Here is a 17926-nt window from a genome sequence, read left to right as displayed (position 1 = left end):
CATTTCCAGCAGAATCGTTGAAGGACAGATAATTCCAAAATAGTCTTTTGTGCCCTCATTGCAGAAAACTGGCACAAACATGTTTTTATTTGAAGGGGGAATCTCAGACACTGGCCTTTAAAATGGCCTTAGCTTTTAGGAACACTTCACAGTGGTAGATTAATAATACAATAAACACTTGTAACAAAACTCTGGTAAAAGCCTAAATCTTTTCATAAATTGCCAATGTGCAAGGAGTCAGATGTAAAAAAGGTAATTGGATAAGGGATGAGTTGGTATTTTCAAGCTGCAACCAGCTCCCATGTCTCTGGGAGCTGTGTATGAGGATGTCCATGAATATTTATTCCAGAAGTTGTAGCAATGAAAAGGCACAAGGAAATAGGGGGTTTGCAGAGTTTATTGGAGATTCAGCACATCTTAGAAAATGTACATCCAATGAAGTTTAACTCTGCTGGTTGCTGAAAGGAAGCCATTGTGCAACTGTTTTGCAAGAGCACTGAAACTGGTAGAACAAGATACACAGCATGTGGAAGTGAAACTAAAGATATTAAAGACGAGTTTAGGTTGCTGTTGGGTCTTCTTTAATTACCTTTTTAAAATACTCCACTTTTCTTTAAACTTTAAATAACAGCATAAAGAAGGCCTCATCTCTTAGATGGAGCAAGTAATCCTCTGTCATGCGTAAGCACTTACAAGAACAAGCCAAGCTGCTCAGCACATGGGAGATGAGAGATGGAGAACAGGTTCTGTAACAAGGGCCCCTGTTCAAAGCAAGTCAAGAGAGGTCTCGGCAGCTAACTCACCAGGTATGTGTTGTACATCAACAAAGCCGTCTCTGTTGAATGAAAGGCTCCTTCATCTTTGCCTCTAACCTCCATTCCTTCCTCACCACAGCAGAGGGATTCGCTTTTGAGAGAAGGAAAATCTGAGAACATACTCATTTCTTCTATGGATCCAGAAAACCACAGAAACAACTAGAGCCCAAGCCCTTGCTGTTCCCAGCAGATGTGGCACTGGTTTTACACAAACCCTGTATGAAGTTGGATTTCTGCTTTGGAGCCGAGTAGTTCCCCATGCCAACACAAGCCTTGAGCTCTGAGTCTGCCCTTCAGGAGCTTTTCTCCATTATGAGAATCTGCAAGTGGGGAAATAAACCCCACAGTAACAGATGCTTTAGAGACTTCCATTACTTCAGCCCACTGCTGTGCATATATCTGGTAAGCAAGGAGCTGCCACCTTGGGATGCTACTGCTAACAAGTTAACTAGGAAAAGCTGTTACTCTAGTTTCATTGAACTGAGCAGAGTAATAGCTGATACACAGAAGTCTTTCTATCCTCCCTCAGATGTGGATGGCTGCTTATATCATATTTGAGGTCTAAACTGTGAAAGACATTATCATTTCTCATTTTTTTTCTCCTCATTTCAGCACATCTTCACCTTCTTATTGCATGTCACCTACATCCATGAAAGCATCAGGAATATATATTTTAACAATATTCAAAACTTTTTCCTCATTCTTCTTTTTACATGTCCTCAAAAAGCTGATCTGAAACCCATATGTATCAGTTGTCCTTAGCACTGCATGCAGTTGGCAGAATGACCTCAAAAAGTGGTGAGAGAAGGAATTCACATGTTCTGCAACCATTCAGCCTAGCAACCATCATGACCCAAGTCATCTTCTCTTTCTTCCTCTGACCTCCTTCACTTCTGTCCAGTTTATGCATCCTCATCTCTTCTGTTTAAGGGGGATTCAACCATCTGCTTGGCTGCGCTTAGAAACCTTCCTGTAGAAATTCTAAAGAAAATAAAGTGTTGGCCAGAAATTATATTATTTTTGTGGATCAACGTCTTGAGTACCAAATCAAACTATTATCTGAGATGATCTGTTCATATCTGGTTCCCCAGAAATCAGTAAAGACCCAACAAATAATTCTTCTTAAAAATACAATGGTTCTATTCTTAAGGTGTTCTTAAGGTATTCTTAAGGTAACAGACACTTCTGTCTGTTAGCACAGAAGTGACTTAATTAAGTCCTTTAATCTGAAAAATTATTATACTCTGCCTTCAGAGAACCCCAAGTATATGACAATCCCAGTGTTTATCAGGGAATACAGTGATGCCAGAGCTACCCTGAAGAGATGACCCCAGCCTCCCACATGCCCCAAGGCAAGATTAATAAAAAACAAGAGTTGGACAGAGTTCTTAAAAAAACTGGAAGCTTCCAGACAAGGTAGGTACAACTGGTACACATAATCCCTGTTTCAGGAATTAACAGGAGTTGAATACTGCGACCTTGAAGTGGTTACCGGACAAACTGTGCTTGTACCAGGTGCCATGCAGAGAGAAGGGGCAGGTGAACTGTGACTACAGTGGCCGTTAGCACTGAAGACTAAAAATTCTCAAATTTTCAGCTGCATTGTGAAGGTATTTTTGATTTATCAATATAAGTGATAAGCAGCTGTTCTTCAAATCCAAAACATACACAATACCTTCATTATAATGTTACAGAACAATATATAATGTCTCAAAATATTATTCAAATGTATCTGCTCCTTAGAGATACACACATATGCTTTAAATCTCTGAATGTAAAGACAAAATAACTGAAAGAAATAAGATAGAGCCTAATATATTTGAAGTCATTTTGAAAGAGATACTCAGAAGTTGTAGGAACAGTGGTCATGGAACTTAAAGCTGTTACTTATTACTTTCTAGTTAAATTGATATCACATTAATAAAACTGGTTTTAAGGGAGAAGAATATAATTTTCAAATCGGGGTCCAAAATAAAAGAAAATTGCTTTAAAATCTCAATGCAATCCCCTTCTCACTCGTGTCTTTTGGGAATAACCTGCAGTAGGAGATATGGAGGCTCAGCACTGCTCAGTGCACACAACCCCAGCCTTAGGGGAGGAAATGCCCCTGCAAGTCACAAATGAGACCCTTGCCAAATCCTCTGCATGAGGAGGCTGAACAAGCTCCTTGCTCACCTGTTAGTGTTTGACAGGTACATGGATAATGGGGGAGCCAATCACATATATTTGGGCTGGAAATGGCATGCAGAGATTTAATCTTTAATGCATTTACATTTTATCTTTTTACCCTTATCTCTTCAAGAACTGTTAGAGAATCTTATCTCCTGTCATGTTATAAAGGGAAGCTTTCCTGAATTATCACGATTGTGCATTTGACAAAATGCCTGACTGGCCACTAACCACTCTGTAGTACATGCTATACAAAAGCTTCAATAACATTCTTCCCTTCCTAGAAAGCTTTCAACACAAAGATCAAATCCTAAAGATAGCTCAGGCTTAGTTACAGTCCTAAGACCCAGGAACCTGGAAATCTGCTTTACTCCCTGAGCTATATTTTAAGCACCTGCATACATGTGAGCACAGTTATATACAGACTGCACTCAACAGTTATATCACTGAAGGAGTGATTATAATCCATAAATACACGTACTCTGCGTGATTTAGATTGTGGCCTGGTCAATGCATCCACACATCTGCTCACTCTGTGCACCCTGAATGCTCTGTTGTTCAGTGAAAACAGCAGCATTCTGGCTGTAATTAGAATTTAGCATCATCCTAAGGGAAGTCTTTCATGCAAGTGAAGCACTGGGGACAGTGGAAAGGCAAAGAGAAGACATTTCAGCTCAGGACACTGCATTATCATAGACCCCTTTAGCACACAGGGCTGCTCCTTAGTGCTAAGGAGCAACAGCTCAGCTCCTCACACTGCCATAGCTGACTTTATCAACAGCACGTGCCAAGAGCCACTCTAGAACAGTTAGCACACCAACAGCTAGGATCTATGCAAGACCTCAATCCCCTTTGCCTCAAGTTTCAAATGTCTTACAGGGGTTATTACATTGCAACCTTCCTCAAGGTTGTGCATTAGCCCTTTTCTAACACCTGCTCACCCATGGCTATTAACTTGAGTTTTTTCCTGTAAGTACAAACACAAGAACATTTTGCTTCTTATGATACCCATTTTAAGAGCCAGAAGATTACTGAGCTGTGATCTGGTGTAGAGCAGAAGATATGGAAGAATTGAAAAGCAGCATTTCCCATATTTAATTTAATTTCTGATATTTCACTGGGCTGATAGAGCAGAGTTCAGAGAATAAGCTGTCATAGTACCATCTATTGTATACATTTACTGAGTGTGCAGTTTTTTCCTTGTCTGCACATTCAGGCTGACATATGGGATTCAATCCTCAGTTTAGACACACAACTGTGACCCAATCACTGCAATCCAGCAAAGGAGACTTCTGTGCAAGACTGAACAGACTTATCTTGTCAGAACTCACCCTACAGACATTTGCTAGTGTTACAAAACTCTTAAGTAGTAAATTACAGGATGAAATTTGGAGTCTGATCCTTAGTTCTTCAGGTCATGAAGTATAATTTCAAATGTGGAAAAAATAAGACCTTTTTTTGTCTAATATAGTATTACCTCTCACTGGCATTTGGATATAATCCGTAATAAACATTCAGTTGCACCACCAAAAACTTTTGGCAAGCTCTTAGTAAGAGTCACCTCAATGTAACAAAAGCAACGAACATTTCAGTCTTGGAGACAGGATGGAGATCCTTATTAGCTACTATTTCACTGCTTTATTTCTTTGCCTGACCCTTTCACTGGAATGACTACTTTAGGTAGAAAATAAAATTCTTAATCAGTAAAAACAATCTGATGCATGAAAATGATAGACATTTCCTTTATTAAATTACTTTTATACTTCCACAAAGAAATTTTCTGATTTCCGTTACAGAATTGAATGAAGGAAATTCATTGCTGTCTCTGCAGTTACCTAAATTTAGATACAAAAAGGTTGTAAAAAGACTGCCCTATTCAAGTTACATAAAACAGGCAGAGAATAGATAAGTTCCCTTAGGAATCTTGAGGCTCAGAAATATAAAGTCCGATTATACAATGAAATTAAGAATTCAGCAATGTGTTGAACAATTGTAAACTGTAACTGCACTAGTGGACCACATTATTCAGCAGTTTCCTTAAAGGTATAAACTGTGAACTGAACAAAAAGTGTAGCTGACATGGCAGACCTCATTTAGTTGTTCTCCCTTTCACTCCCTCCAGGTCAAAGTTGTGAGATCAGCATTTAAATGATAGGAAGGAAACTTGCCTCCATAAATATCAGAAATTTCTCCATTCCATAGCTATTTATATAAAGTAACTAGCTGTTACAAATCAGTTTCAAGTAAAACAGGTGGCTGAGGCAAAAATAATCAAAATCAGATCATACACAATTTTACTGTAAATACAGTAATTTGAAAGATAAACACATAACCATAGCACTGACAGGATATCAATGCTGCTGTATTATAGACATGATGTGTCAGTAGAAAATTAGGATGTCTGTTATCAAAATTGAGGACATTCATTCCAGTCTCTGGTAATCTAATCTTAGTGCAAAACAGATGCTAAGACTTATTTAGCAAAAAAAGGTGATACATTTAAGGCCAAAAAGTTGTTCAGTCATCACTATCGCTTCCAGATTCACTCAGCTGCAAGTCATTTCCTAGAAGAGAAAGAGTCAATATATTAGTCATTTTCAAGGAAATAATTTTCTTCTTTCAAGATCTTCCCTTTCCAAATTAAGGCTTAGAAAAGCTAATAGCAAACAGGTAAGGGGGGCTGGACAAGATGATCCTTCAAGTCTCTTCTAACCCAAACTATTCTATGTTAAAAGAATAAGTACGTATAGAACCACACACCCAGTGACAGAACCTTAGAGAGATCACTTTTCTACAATTTTAAAATCTTGGCAAGGAAGCCATTAGCATATTTGCACAAGGGCATTTATTTAATATCACCAGATCATAAAAGACAACACCTAAGTATCTCTGCCACCCACATTTTCATGCTTCACAAGTGGAAAAACTGCTGGTGAATGCAGTTTTATGAAAAACAAGTTGTTGGGTTTTTTTGGAAACACGTCTGAATGCTACTCAGCTGTGCTTGAAAACAAAGTGGTGTCTCAATCAAGAAGAGCAGCTCTTTGACGTACCACTTAAAGATGTATCAGTGACCTACTATTTCAAACTGGTTTTGGAACAAGTGAGCAAACAAAACATCAAAAGAAATTTTACACAGCACTTTAATTTGGTGGCTCTCTCTCTATATATATTTCAAAATGAGGAAGTAAAATAAAAAGACTACACTGTGCTTGCTGTGGATGTCCATAAGCTCAGAGGGTGGGAGGAGGGGAATCTTCCCAGGATGACAGATAACTAACAAAAAATATAGCAGCATGCTCTACACAATCTACATCATATCTAGCAACTTCCCACACGTTTTTAGGAGTCTGTTCCAACTGGTATGCTTTTACTCACACCTCCCTTGCCAAACAGCCATTACAAAAGAAATAAACCAATAATCTCAGGCTGTGCAGAAATAGCCTAAAAATAAAAGAAAAATCACTGAAACTGAGAAAACTGAGTCAACACACTATTTTCACATGCCCTTTCCTCAGCTGCAGCACCCTTCATAGACCACTTTTGCAGATGGGTGAAAAAGTAACCTCAAGTGGGTAAACCCCACAAGACAGATTGGATCTTTTATTCTCAGGCATATCATTTCTGCCAGAACACTGGAGTCTTTAACATGGCTGCATTTAGCCTTCCTTTGTTTTCCACTGTGTCAGCAGTAAAGCTTAGAAAGTGGTACATGTTTCTCTGCAACAACAAAAACACTTTATATAAGAAAAGAATAGTGAAGATGGTTGTTTCCAGCAATCTTTATAAAGTATTACTGTAGACATTTTTTTTGTTTCCAATCATCTATATAGAGAAAAAAATTACAGCCATATTAAGATAAATTTTAAAAGCAATTTAGAAAGAACAAAATCAAGTTATTTGTCAATAACTATTCATAACAATGTAATATCCTAAAAGATCTTTCAAGAAATTGAATGGTATTGGTAAATGAAACTCCTTTATTTATCACTCCAAGGAGAATTACTGTGAATTCTTAGAAATCCCAGCACTGTTATGCACTACCTACTTTATGAGAGGACAGGGAGTGTGAACAAGAAGATAACCTTACAAATAATGTTTCTGCAGCCTTCAAAAGTTATTTCAACACAGTTAATAGAAATTACACAAACCCTGTAACACTAGCCAAAAATACCAATGCTTGAGAAAACCAGCAGATGGGAAAAGCAAGAACTCCGCGTTCCAGAGTCAGAATTAATATGTTAGGATTTACTTCAGGCTAAACTTTCTGCCTCATTTTTACAACCCTATCTCCAAAAAACTTCTTCAGAGAGAGGGCAAAATAGCACAAAGTAGAGCTGGTGGCTTTCAGATGGATTTGGTGCAAAGACAGAAAGCTCATTTAATGAGGATCCTGAAGAAACATCTAGACTATTGTGCTTAATGCGACAGTAGTAAAGTGAGGGAGAACTGTTGAATTTTCATGGTGCCAGTTGCTTATTAGCAATACTAATTGGGGAAATAGATTGCACTGCAAATTGCATTTCCTATGTTTTTAAATCAGTGAATGTAATATATTCAACTGAATTCTTGCTAGTTACAGGGAACAGGGAAACTCATTGGAGTGATCACTGTTTCAGACATCTTAGTGGTCACACCAATACCAAGCTAATATAAGGGAAATTATTACTTGTCAAAATAAAACAGCTATGTCTGTACCAGCACCAAGCGTCAAAAGTGGTGAAGTTGTGTTGAATACTAAGTATCTAACACAAGGCCACAGAATAGCCCATCTATGCTGGGTTTTCTTTGGAAAGCTACTTTGTTTAACATAACCCTTGTTTAAACAAAAAGTAGACATAAAGCAACATATGATCAAATATTCATGAAGAACAGATTTATTAGTGCCGCCATTTACAGATTTTATTATATGGCAAGTTGTGAGCCTATATAATCAGCTTCTCAAGATAGAAAGGGGAAGAAGTAGTATTTTGTGAGTGAGGGGCAGTCTTGAGCCCAAGATTCCTGAAGAGGTAGATATGTACCTGACAGAAGTATTTAGTTATCATGCTCTAGACACCACCTCCTTCATTTTCCAAGTTCTACAAAATCTCAGCTGTATATTTTCTACATGCAAGATAAAACACTGTTCTCTAAGCTTTCCCCAACCTTCTCCATGCACACAGAATGTTAAAGAAAAACTTCACTAATTACCTGGTATAGCCCTAATTCTACAGAAGTGCACAGAACTAGTCACAGACTAAGTACACACACCTCAAAGCAAGATTAGACAAGCAAGCAGCTTGTGCTGACATTTGTTGATCCAATATTTTATTTTTGCAAAACTTCATTTGAGGTGGAAGAAATGACTGTACAAAATCAGACTCAGAACTCCTGCCATTCAAAGTAGAACAATGTGCTATCCATTTAGTGTCTCTAGGTTTTACGCTCCTGCCAAATTCACTCAGCAACAGAGCTAGAGAAAAGCAATCTCCTCGGAAGTAGCTGGTTTGATCTTTAACTAGTGGAAGTGTCCTGTAAGTCTTAACTGCACTGAAAGTTAGAGATGGAATTGTTTTAAACTGTAACATATCTGTAACCATAATAGAAGTAAATGGCAATAATCTCAAGAGCTGGACAAACTCAGAGGCCTAAGGTTACAGGCAGAGGTTCTACCTGTCAACATAGTTCTCAAGCAACATCAAGCCACCGACTCCCCCTGAAACAGTCTTGATGTTGTCATGGTTTAAGCAGCATTTTCTCCCTTTGCTGGAACTGGTGGACTTCACCACCTGTACTTGTATTTCCCACTGGAAGCATTGCCACCTGAGATTCTGTCACTGGGGATAAAGCTTAATCACATTTTCATAACAACTTTATTTAAAGTGTGGAGAACAGGAAATCACATTTGTCAGTAAGGGTTGAAATAAGTGGCACTCTAAAGTTATACAAATTGTAAACATGAAGACTTTGTTCTTTGCAGTGACAGTAAAATGAAAGCAGCATTTAGTTCTCTGCTTGTGAAGTCACAGGACCTTTCAGTCTGATCTTATCTGTTAATGCAGTACATAATTAAATATCAATCAGGTTATTTAAGTATTTAAATACTAGCTAAAAAAAAAAAAAAAAAAGAAAAAAGAGAAAATAAAAAGAACTGTCATTCATGTTATCCACTAAGAGCTGAAATAAAAGTAGATCTGCCCGAGTCTAAAATTTCAGTATAACAAGTTTACATATAAATGATAAACCATAATGATCTTAAGCCACAAAGCAGGATTGATGGAAATCTCTTCAAACCAATATGGCAGCTAAGCAGTGAATTAAAAATTGAATCATTCTGGAAGAGTTATCATAGGTGAATACTCACTTCTATGTCTGAATACTCCTGTTATTTAGGTAGTGAATTTAAGTTTCTCTGCCTAGTGGGATTTTTTTTTTTTTTTAATGTGAGAGTCTTCTAAACTTTCCTTTTCTTGAATACATTGAGCATTCAATTCCAGGTTGTGCAGCAACCCTCTTGAACATCACAGCTACTCTTCAAATTACAGTTTTAGTTGCCTAATGTGTGGAATAAGATAATACCACCTGAAAGCAAATCACCTCCTTCCTTTATATGCAAAGGACAGTTTTGCCATGTTGGCCAGTGGAACACTGCCATGAGTAATTGTAACTGACACAGCTAAGAATACACAATCTTTTCTGTAACTCAGAGTATTGCAACCATAGTATCCTTCCCATAGTTTTATCCAAGAAATTATAAGCATATGTTTAGGGAGTGCCTTGTTAGTTCAAGTATTTTCAATACAAAATTACTGTTCTCCAGTCCCAATGTATAGAACTGGGAGGAAGGCAGAACAGCTTAGGAAATATTTTCAACTGCTTCAGCTTCAATTTAATATCTCTGTGAACCACATACCTTCTAGCCCAGTGTCCAATTCAGCCTGCTGCTGAACAATCAAACCCTAGCATCACTTCCCACAGTTTTAATTATAACAGAGACATACTTAAAAACAATATGGTTTCCTTTCAGAATCTTGATGTCTGGAATTGTGCACTAAGAAAAGAACAGTCTTTGTACTTACGTAGTGTATTCATCATATGACCACTGCTCTCTTGGGATCTGTTATGACTGGCATCTTTGTCAGGAACAGCCTGTTGTGGTATGGCAGACACAGTAGGCTGAGGCTGCAAATATGGCATGGACATAGGAAGAGAGGGCTTCATTTCCTCATCTTCAGAATCACTAGAACTATTTTCACTACTTGATGAAGAGGACGAAGAACTTTTTGAGTCAGATGAGCTATCAGAGCTACTTAGCTGGTCCATGATACTGGCTTCTGCTTTTAGCTCTGCAAACAATATGATTTGTTTCTCAGTTTACATTCATCATAATTGAAATATAGGGAAGAGGAGAAAAAAGGAAAAAAACATCAACAGACATCAGGCACACATTACAGCAACTTTAAAACACCCCAGACCAAACCCACCAAAGCTCTCCAGAACAAAGAAAAGGGCACAAGTGAGTATCTAGCCTATCATGTGGTTTTCTACCCTTATAGCTTGAGCACTTTCTCCCTTTCAAGCCAAATGTTAGAACAAGGGTGACTGTGAACACAAAAACTTAACCCTGCATTCCATGGGGTAATGCATCCCACATAGCCTTTAATATCTGCAACACAAAATGTTCTGTGTTTTCCTTAACACCCCAAATATGGCTTTCACTGACTAAAACTGCAGTTACAATCCACAGATCGGTCACTGCAAGATGTCTGCAACTGCATCCAAAATGCCTCCCAGCAGTTCAGCATTACAATCAGTACACTTGTTTGGACCAGCTTTTGCTCAAAATCAAGTTAAGCCTGAAGAATATCCAAAAGAACCATCCAAAGTTTATATGAGGAAGATTTCTCCATAACCTTGTTTCATTATAGATTTGACACACAAATAATGCTTCACAGTATGCATTTCCCACGTAAGTCCAACATACAGAGGAAGTCAGTCTTTGCAGAAGGGTACACATAATAATTGTGCAGAACACAAGAGCTGAGAGAAGTGTGAAACAGACCTCTGAATCATGGTGGAGGGAGGACTTGAGAAATTATACAGGGTGCAGAAGCTCATCACTATACAAGATTGTAACTACCTAGACATTTGTTAAGATGGTCTCACAAGCTCTTAGAATACTTCAGCATCAGCTTTGATATAGCAGACACAATAAAGCAAGTAGGAGAGTAACTCATCTCTCTTCAAATTTATGCAATACAGAACAGGTTGAAGGTGAAAGTCACCAAGATGTATGACAGTGCAAAGCTTAAGAGAAGAAGGGAGAAGGGAAAAAAAGATTAATCTTTGAAACAAACTTCTATGAAATATAAGTTATCAAAGGCCAATCTAAAGGAAAGGCCATCTTTATCAAAGGCCAATCAAAAAGAAAATGGTATTCAGGAAAAATGGCACCTGAAGTAGTGCAGCTATGGCTACAGAGACAAATTAACCCAATGCTAGTAGAGAAAAGAAAGAGCACTGAAAGACTGGACAACTCAAACATAGGGAAAAAAAGAAGGGGAGCAGAAAGGAAATAAGAATTGGAAGCATCTAAGCATCCTTCTTTAATTAAGGGCATGTATAAGAACATGACCCACCACACATCTGGAGCTGTAAGACACCTAACTGAAAGACACCACTCAATTCCTAAGCATTCAATTCCACTTCCTCCTAAGCAATGTCTAATATAAGAACAATTTTCAGTGAATGGCCAAAACCAAAAGCTGAGAAGTAAGATCTCTGCCTTGAATTTTGATGTAATTTAATCAGACAGAATTTAAATTAAGTCATTTTAACCAGTGAACGAAGAGCTGTACACATACTAGAGGATTAATGGCAGAATGAGCTTCCCCTCCACCCCAGAAAAAGCCGGTAACAAGTTCCAGGTAGTGTACTTAAGCAGGAATAGTTAATTACAGCCACGGGATGAAGAAGAATTAAGCAGGCAACACTTCTGAAGAGTCTGAGAGTTACAGTGGATTTCTACACACGATTCTACCACACCAGGCTGTGCGGAAATGACTTGATACTGTTTGGTCTTGTGATACTATTTGTTCTTTGTATATAAAGATGAATAGTGACTCTAAGGCAGCCTTCTTGTCACATCAGCACTGCTAAAACCTCAGTAGGTGTGTTTACGGACTATATTTTAGGAAGTTTTTGGACTCATTGCAAGAAAGCTAAAGGAAATTGACAGCAAATCAGGAATTTAGAAAGTAAACTTCAAGGAAAGATTGAACCAACTGGCATCATTTTGCATAAAGAATAGGAAAGAGGAGTTTGAGTCTGTGAAGGACTGCTCAAAAGCAGCACAGTAATCTGCTCTGTACTTGCATGATAAACATGAAAGTAGTAATAGGTTTGCTGTTAGACTATTTATACAGGAGAACCTGAACAGTAAGGAGAGCAAAGCCCTGAAATGGCTTGCCAGCAAGTACAAGGATCTGTCAGTGGAAGGTTCTAAGAACAGGTTAAAAGTTACATCAGAAATCTGACTTTAGGACAGAAGGATGGACTAGATGACTTGATATCTCTACCATCCTTTTCAATTTTTCAGCATTTTAAATAGTATTCAAAATTGGACTGGCACTACATAACAGTTTGGTACATTGGCAATCACTTAGGAGACTCAGTGTTTGATACCACCACTCCCCCCAAAAACACCTAGAAAAGGCATAATTTTATTTGATGTGCTCAAGTTTTCCTTCTTCTTTGAAACCTTAGATGAATTTGAGTACTGTTCTGCAATATAAACTGGTGGTCAGAGCTTAAGACCAAAATGGAAACAAAAATCATCTTCATAATGATACATCTAAAAAAATCTGTTTAAAGGAATTCAGAACAACTTAGGAAGCAGATGTCAGTTCCAGTCAATGAAACTGCCACCTGTCAGCATTTTTGTAGCAAGTAATTACCACCTGCCATCTCTTCCTTGTCCTCCCAAAGGAAATAAGGCCTCATATTAAGTGAAATATGAGTGTCACACCAAACCAGAGTCTCTCAAGGAAACAGTACATAGCACTGCTCAAGGGTTGATTTATGCAAGCTTTTTAGCTGTCTTTTTCATTGGAACCTCATCTTCCACAGGGCTCTATCTGGTAATTTAAAGTGAATGTTGAGTTGTAAAGTACTGTAACATATTTGCTGAGTGCACAGAAAGAAAAAGGAGCAATGTCAAAATGGAAGTGACTTAGTTCCAGTATCACAATACAACCAACTATACACTTGATTAAAGTAGCAGTGGAAGACAGAGTCAAGGAGACAACACCAGGACTCTTGGCATTATTAAGTCTAATGGTGCAGCTGTTTTTTTACTATAGCAAGCTACAAATACTGCTTTTTTACCCACTTGAGCCAGAGTGGTCATTTCCATATCAGAGTAAAGTTGCTCACATAATCAGCTTCTAGTGTGAAACTCAAATAACACAAAACAAAACAAAAACAACCTACACATGCAAAAACCTCTTAAAAACCAATTGCTTGTTAACATCAAAGTTTCTGAAACTTATGTGACAGTGGAGCTTACCCTGTTCAATGTCATCCATAGGAGAAGATGGAAACGTTTTTTCTTTTGATGGAGAGTTTTTAATGTTATTTGGAACTTTTGTTGCATTTCGCATTTGCTGCTGTTGCTGCTCAATGCGAGACTGGACTTTACTACTTCCTTCAGCTCTGTGTGTAAAAGAGAAAGATTTTTAATTACTAGAAGGCAAGATGCAAGGAAAAAGGCAAGAACACAGGGGATATGGTACCATGGAATTATTTCTCATGCCTTTCTAAATAGCATCATTAGATTCTTAGGTAAGTTATACTGGTCAGTTGTTATACTAATACATATAACATAATAATATTATACTATTGATATTATACATATGTGTGTTAAAAGTGATTTTTTGATACAGTGCTAATAACTTCATAACAGTTTGTCAATTGATTTTTTTTTTACACCTTGCTACCCAGGATTGCTTAATGATTCTGCTGGAAGTTGCTTATATGGACTCAGCAGCAGAAAAAAAATATTACAAAAACTTGGTATGAGAAAAACAAGCCATTAAAATTACTGAGACTCGTCATAAATTTTTCAGGTTTTTTTCCTCATTTACAAGTCAGAAGACAGTAGGCAAGCTACTAGCCAAAGAGATCTTTGTTTTCTTCCCTCTAAACTCACCAGAAAATAGTTACTATTTCTTTCAATAATATAACATGTTTTGGTTAACAAATATAAATTTCCATTTCTTCTGCAGTTATGACTCAAAAGATTTGAAGTCAGTTTGCTGAGAAAGCAGGCTTTTCATTCCTTTGAACAAGGTACTTTCTAAAATTATGTTTTCCTAAAAATAGTAATATGTAGTTATATATCTCAGTTTAGACTCATTAACAAACTGATTTTCACAATGAGTAAAGCACAGTTGTTTCTCCTGTAAATCACCCACCTGGTTTTTTTCACAGTGATGTTGCTACTAAGTTTCTCTAGGCGACATTCTCCAGTGTCATGGTTGATAATTAAGATACATTCTTTTAGGTAAGGCTTCTTTGAGCCCTTGAATACAGTCACTGGTGGAGTTGAGCCCTATTAAATCAGAAGTCCAGTAAGTAGTTACTCCTGTAGTCGTTTTTCTTAGGAACAGCAATCCATCAGTGGTGACAAATTCACTACAAGTGATCATTTCTAGCCATTAAAAATGTTATTGGTTAACTCAAATGAGATTCATAGTAGCCATGTCCAAAACCAGCTAGTGTTTGACTGAAATGGGATTTTACCCACTTAGCTTCATTTGAAACTGATTAAATGCTTATTTCACAAGGAGAGCAGGCTCCTCTGACTGAAAGGGGTTTCAGTCCCAATATCAGCAGAGCAGAAAAGCATGGCAGGTAGTAAATTTTCCCTTTCCAGTCTTTCCTGCTTTAGAACTACACTAGAGCAATAAATACCAAGGGGAAGCTAGCACTGCCAACATACACATAAAGCTTTTCTGTGTACGCAACACTTCTGGGTCATCCTACAGCATATTTCCAGAGCAGCAAATACACTTAAAGTTACAGTGCAGCTGATTAACCTTTGGGTCTTTTGTAGTCTTACATTCTTAGAGCAATTGTTTTTCTACTCTAAAAATCACCCAGGCAGCTCTGAAACAGCACTAAAACTTTCTACCCTTCCACAGTCAGAATATATACTTGGAACAACCAAATAAATCATTCCCTTAAGCCTGCCACTCTTCAGCCACATCGACTCACCTCGATATTTGGCAGTGTTATTGTCACCTGTTCACCTTTGCCAACTTCAAGGTCTCCTTCACAGGACATATCAATAGATGCAGGCTTAAAGTCATCTAAATATAAAAACAAACTGGATTATTTACAGGCTTTACAGGAATCTTATAAATGCATACACCACTTAATTGCATTTGGAGGCTATTAAGTAAAAGCCTTTTTTGCTTGTGTGTCATCTACCATTCCCCTGAGCAGATCATTCCACAAGTCAGTAGAATTCAAATTCAAACTGCTTTTCTCAGGGTTCATTGTAAGTGTTTAAATCTTTCAGTTAAAATTAGAAAAGCATCTTTAGGTTTTAATGGGTAAAAAGGGCAAACAAGCTGTGTTATATTTCAAAACATAAGTTCTCATGTAATTATTTTCAAAAGAATTGATAAATAGTTATTTTTTTCTCTTTCTGTTTCTGACTTTACTGTAACAAGCATGTCAGAACCTGACAAAAACTTGGTGTTTCAGTATAGTTATTTTTTCTTAAAGTGAAATTCCTTCCCAATTTAACATTTATTTACATTTTTGTTTTTTTCATCATCTAAAGTACTGGTTAAAGTAAGTTTTGAGCAAAAGAGGGTATCAATTTCTGGTCCTTTTCAAAACTCCAAGAAACACTGCAAACATGCATGTGTTCAGGCATCAGCATGGCAGCTCTGTTACATACCATTACCTACAAAGTATCATTTCCACCACAAATAAATTGGGAAAGGCTACAGCCAAAACTCTGTTTGTGCCGATTTAGGGAGACAGGATGGCATCAAGAGGTTCTTCAAGGCCTGTGAAAACATAGGGTTATCGCAACGTGGGGTTGAGCCTGCAGCTCCGGATAAGGCAGGGCCGGTCTCGCATCCCGCGATGCCGGTAGAGGTGCGGAGGGGACCCACGGGCCGGCACACGCTCCATGGCCACACCTCGGCACACGCTCCCCGCCTCGCTGCCTGCCCCATCTCACGCAGCTGGTCACTGGCGGCATTCCTGCAGCTGGGGAGCTTCCCAGTTCCCTAACTCGGCCTGCAGCCACGGCCCAGGAGGCACAGACCACAGCTGGGAAGCAAGGCTCCAGCCAGCACAACGGCCGGGCAGGAAAACAAGGCTGCAGGAGCTGGTGAGCAGGGCTGTGCGTGCAGCAGGAGGCTCGCAGCTCAGACACAGGTGACAGCCCTTGCTAACCTTGTTTAGGGCAAACATCTAAATGTTGTCTTACAGGAATAAGCATAGAATCGTTCAAGTTTCTCATCAAATCAGAGAATATTTGTTTAACATATGGCCACGTGGCTGTTAATACTTGAGAAAATGAAGATATTAATACTTCCAATCTTAACTTCTAACCAGCAGCTGTTTTCCCTTTTACTCAACTGTTAAAAAAAAGTCAGGTGTTGGAGGATATTTCTTCTGCATGTGCATTTGATAGAACAGACAAACGTGCCAGTTTCTATGTCTCATTTGTTGGAAAGGAAGAGAGATTTCAAAACAGATTTCAGAATAAATCATTAAATTACAAGAGTCAGCATGAAACTCTAAGGGTAGGAGGTACCAGAGAGAGTTGTTAGTCCTCTTTAAAATTAGGATAAATTTCAAATTGCAGCATTTGTTTAAATCCATTTATAGCCTTTTCCCCCTCTCATCCGCTTCCACAGTTGGAGACAATCTGCCCAAGTGCCGTTCCCTTTGCTCAGAGAGCACATTACCCATCTTGCACACAGGACACTCTCCAGAGAACATACGTGAGACTGAATCTTGGGGATATCAGTCTATAAATAGCCAGACAACAAAACCAGAAGCTGCAGTCCTAAATTACCAAGGACTATAATCCTGGGAGCATTTGTTTCCTAGCTACCCTCAGAATCTTTGGGCACACACCTCTCTAGATAGTAATTATGTACTCAGGGAGGGTGTACTGGCTCCGTGATTAACGCTGCCCGCCTTTAACCTTTGATTGCTGAATTATACGGAACTTCTGAAAACTGAGCGCAAGGAAAGAAAACAGAGCCACAGGTTCAGCTTAGCTCTGTTTCCAGCAGAACCCCAGAGAGACACTATGGAAAAGGCATAAAAAACGAAGTTAGTGCCCAGCGGATAGAGAGGGACAGTTCTAGGATACAATGGCCGTATGTGCTCCCAGCACCGACTGAAACCTGCGCCGCTCCCGAAATCCCGGACCAGCACTCCACGGCACTCAGCGCCCAGCTGCACCCCAGAATCCTGGGACAGAGGCAGCCGCCGAGCATGGCCGCAGCCACCTCCCGCCCTTCAGGGGGACTGCGGGGACCGGGGGCCACTGAATCCCCAACCCCGACCCCCGCAACCCCCGAGCGTTGCTCCAACCCCAGCACTCACAGCGGACAGTGTGGAAGGCGCAGCGCGGCTGCTTCTCGAAGCTCTCCCCTAGCTTTAGCACCCGCGCCTTGGGGTCGTAGAGCGACGGGACCGTTCCGTTCATCGCGGCAGCGCCTCACACCATGGCGGGCCCCGGGGCCGCCGCCGCCGCCCGCACCGAGCATCCCTCACGCCGCCCGGGCCGGCGGGACCCGCCCACGCGGGCTCCGATAGGCCGCGAAGGGCAGAGCCCCGCCTCCCCCGAGCTGGATTGGTCAGTGAGCGCGTCCCTCGGTAGATTTCCGCCAGTGGGGTGTCGGAGCCGCCAGCCCGCACGC

At 39.3% G+C, this 17926-nt stretch overlaps 1 protein-coding gene across 3 annotated transcripts; it reads right to left on the bottom strand.

The window, feature by feature from the left end:
* Positions 1-4702: 4702 nt before the first annotated feature.
* On the bottom strand, positions 4703-17785 carry EAF2 (ELL associated factor 2). 3 transcript variants are annotated; one of them, XM_019007555.2, is made up of 7 exons: positions 17610-17722; positions 15937-16048; positions 15243-15337; positions 14441-14577; positions 13534-13679; positions 10046-10312; positions 4703-5548 (listed from the first exon to the last, which is right to left on the bottom strand). In XM_019007555.2, exons 3-7 carry the CDS (start codon positions 15309-15311, stop codon positions 5502-5504), a joined length of 666 nt encoding a protein of 221 aa, XP_018863100.1. In that variant the 5' UTR covers positions 15312-15337; positions 15937-16048; positions 17610-17722; the 3' UTR covers positions 4703-5501. The 3 variants fall into 3 exon arrangements, with proteins under 3 accessions (XP_018863100.1, XP_015490673.1, XP_033371884.1); XM_015635187.3 differs by lacking the exon at positions 15937-16048 and having other exon boundaries at positions 17610-17785; XM_033515993.1 differs by lacking the exons at positions 14441-14577; positions 15937-16048; positions 17610-17722 and having other exon boundaries at positions 15243-15322.
* Positions 17786-17926: the final 141 nt, after the last annotated feature.

Source organism: Parus major, chromosome 7, assembly GCF_001522545.3.
Source record: "Parus major isolate Abel chromosome 7, Parus_major1.1, whole genome shotgun sequence".
NCBI classification, from domain to species: Eukaryota; Metazoa; Chordata; class Aves; order Passeriformes; family Paridae; genus Parus; species Parus major.
Note: the sequence above shows the minus strand (reverse complement) of the source record. Positions and strands in the feature narration are given on the sequence as shown.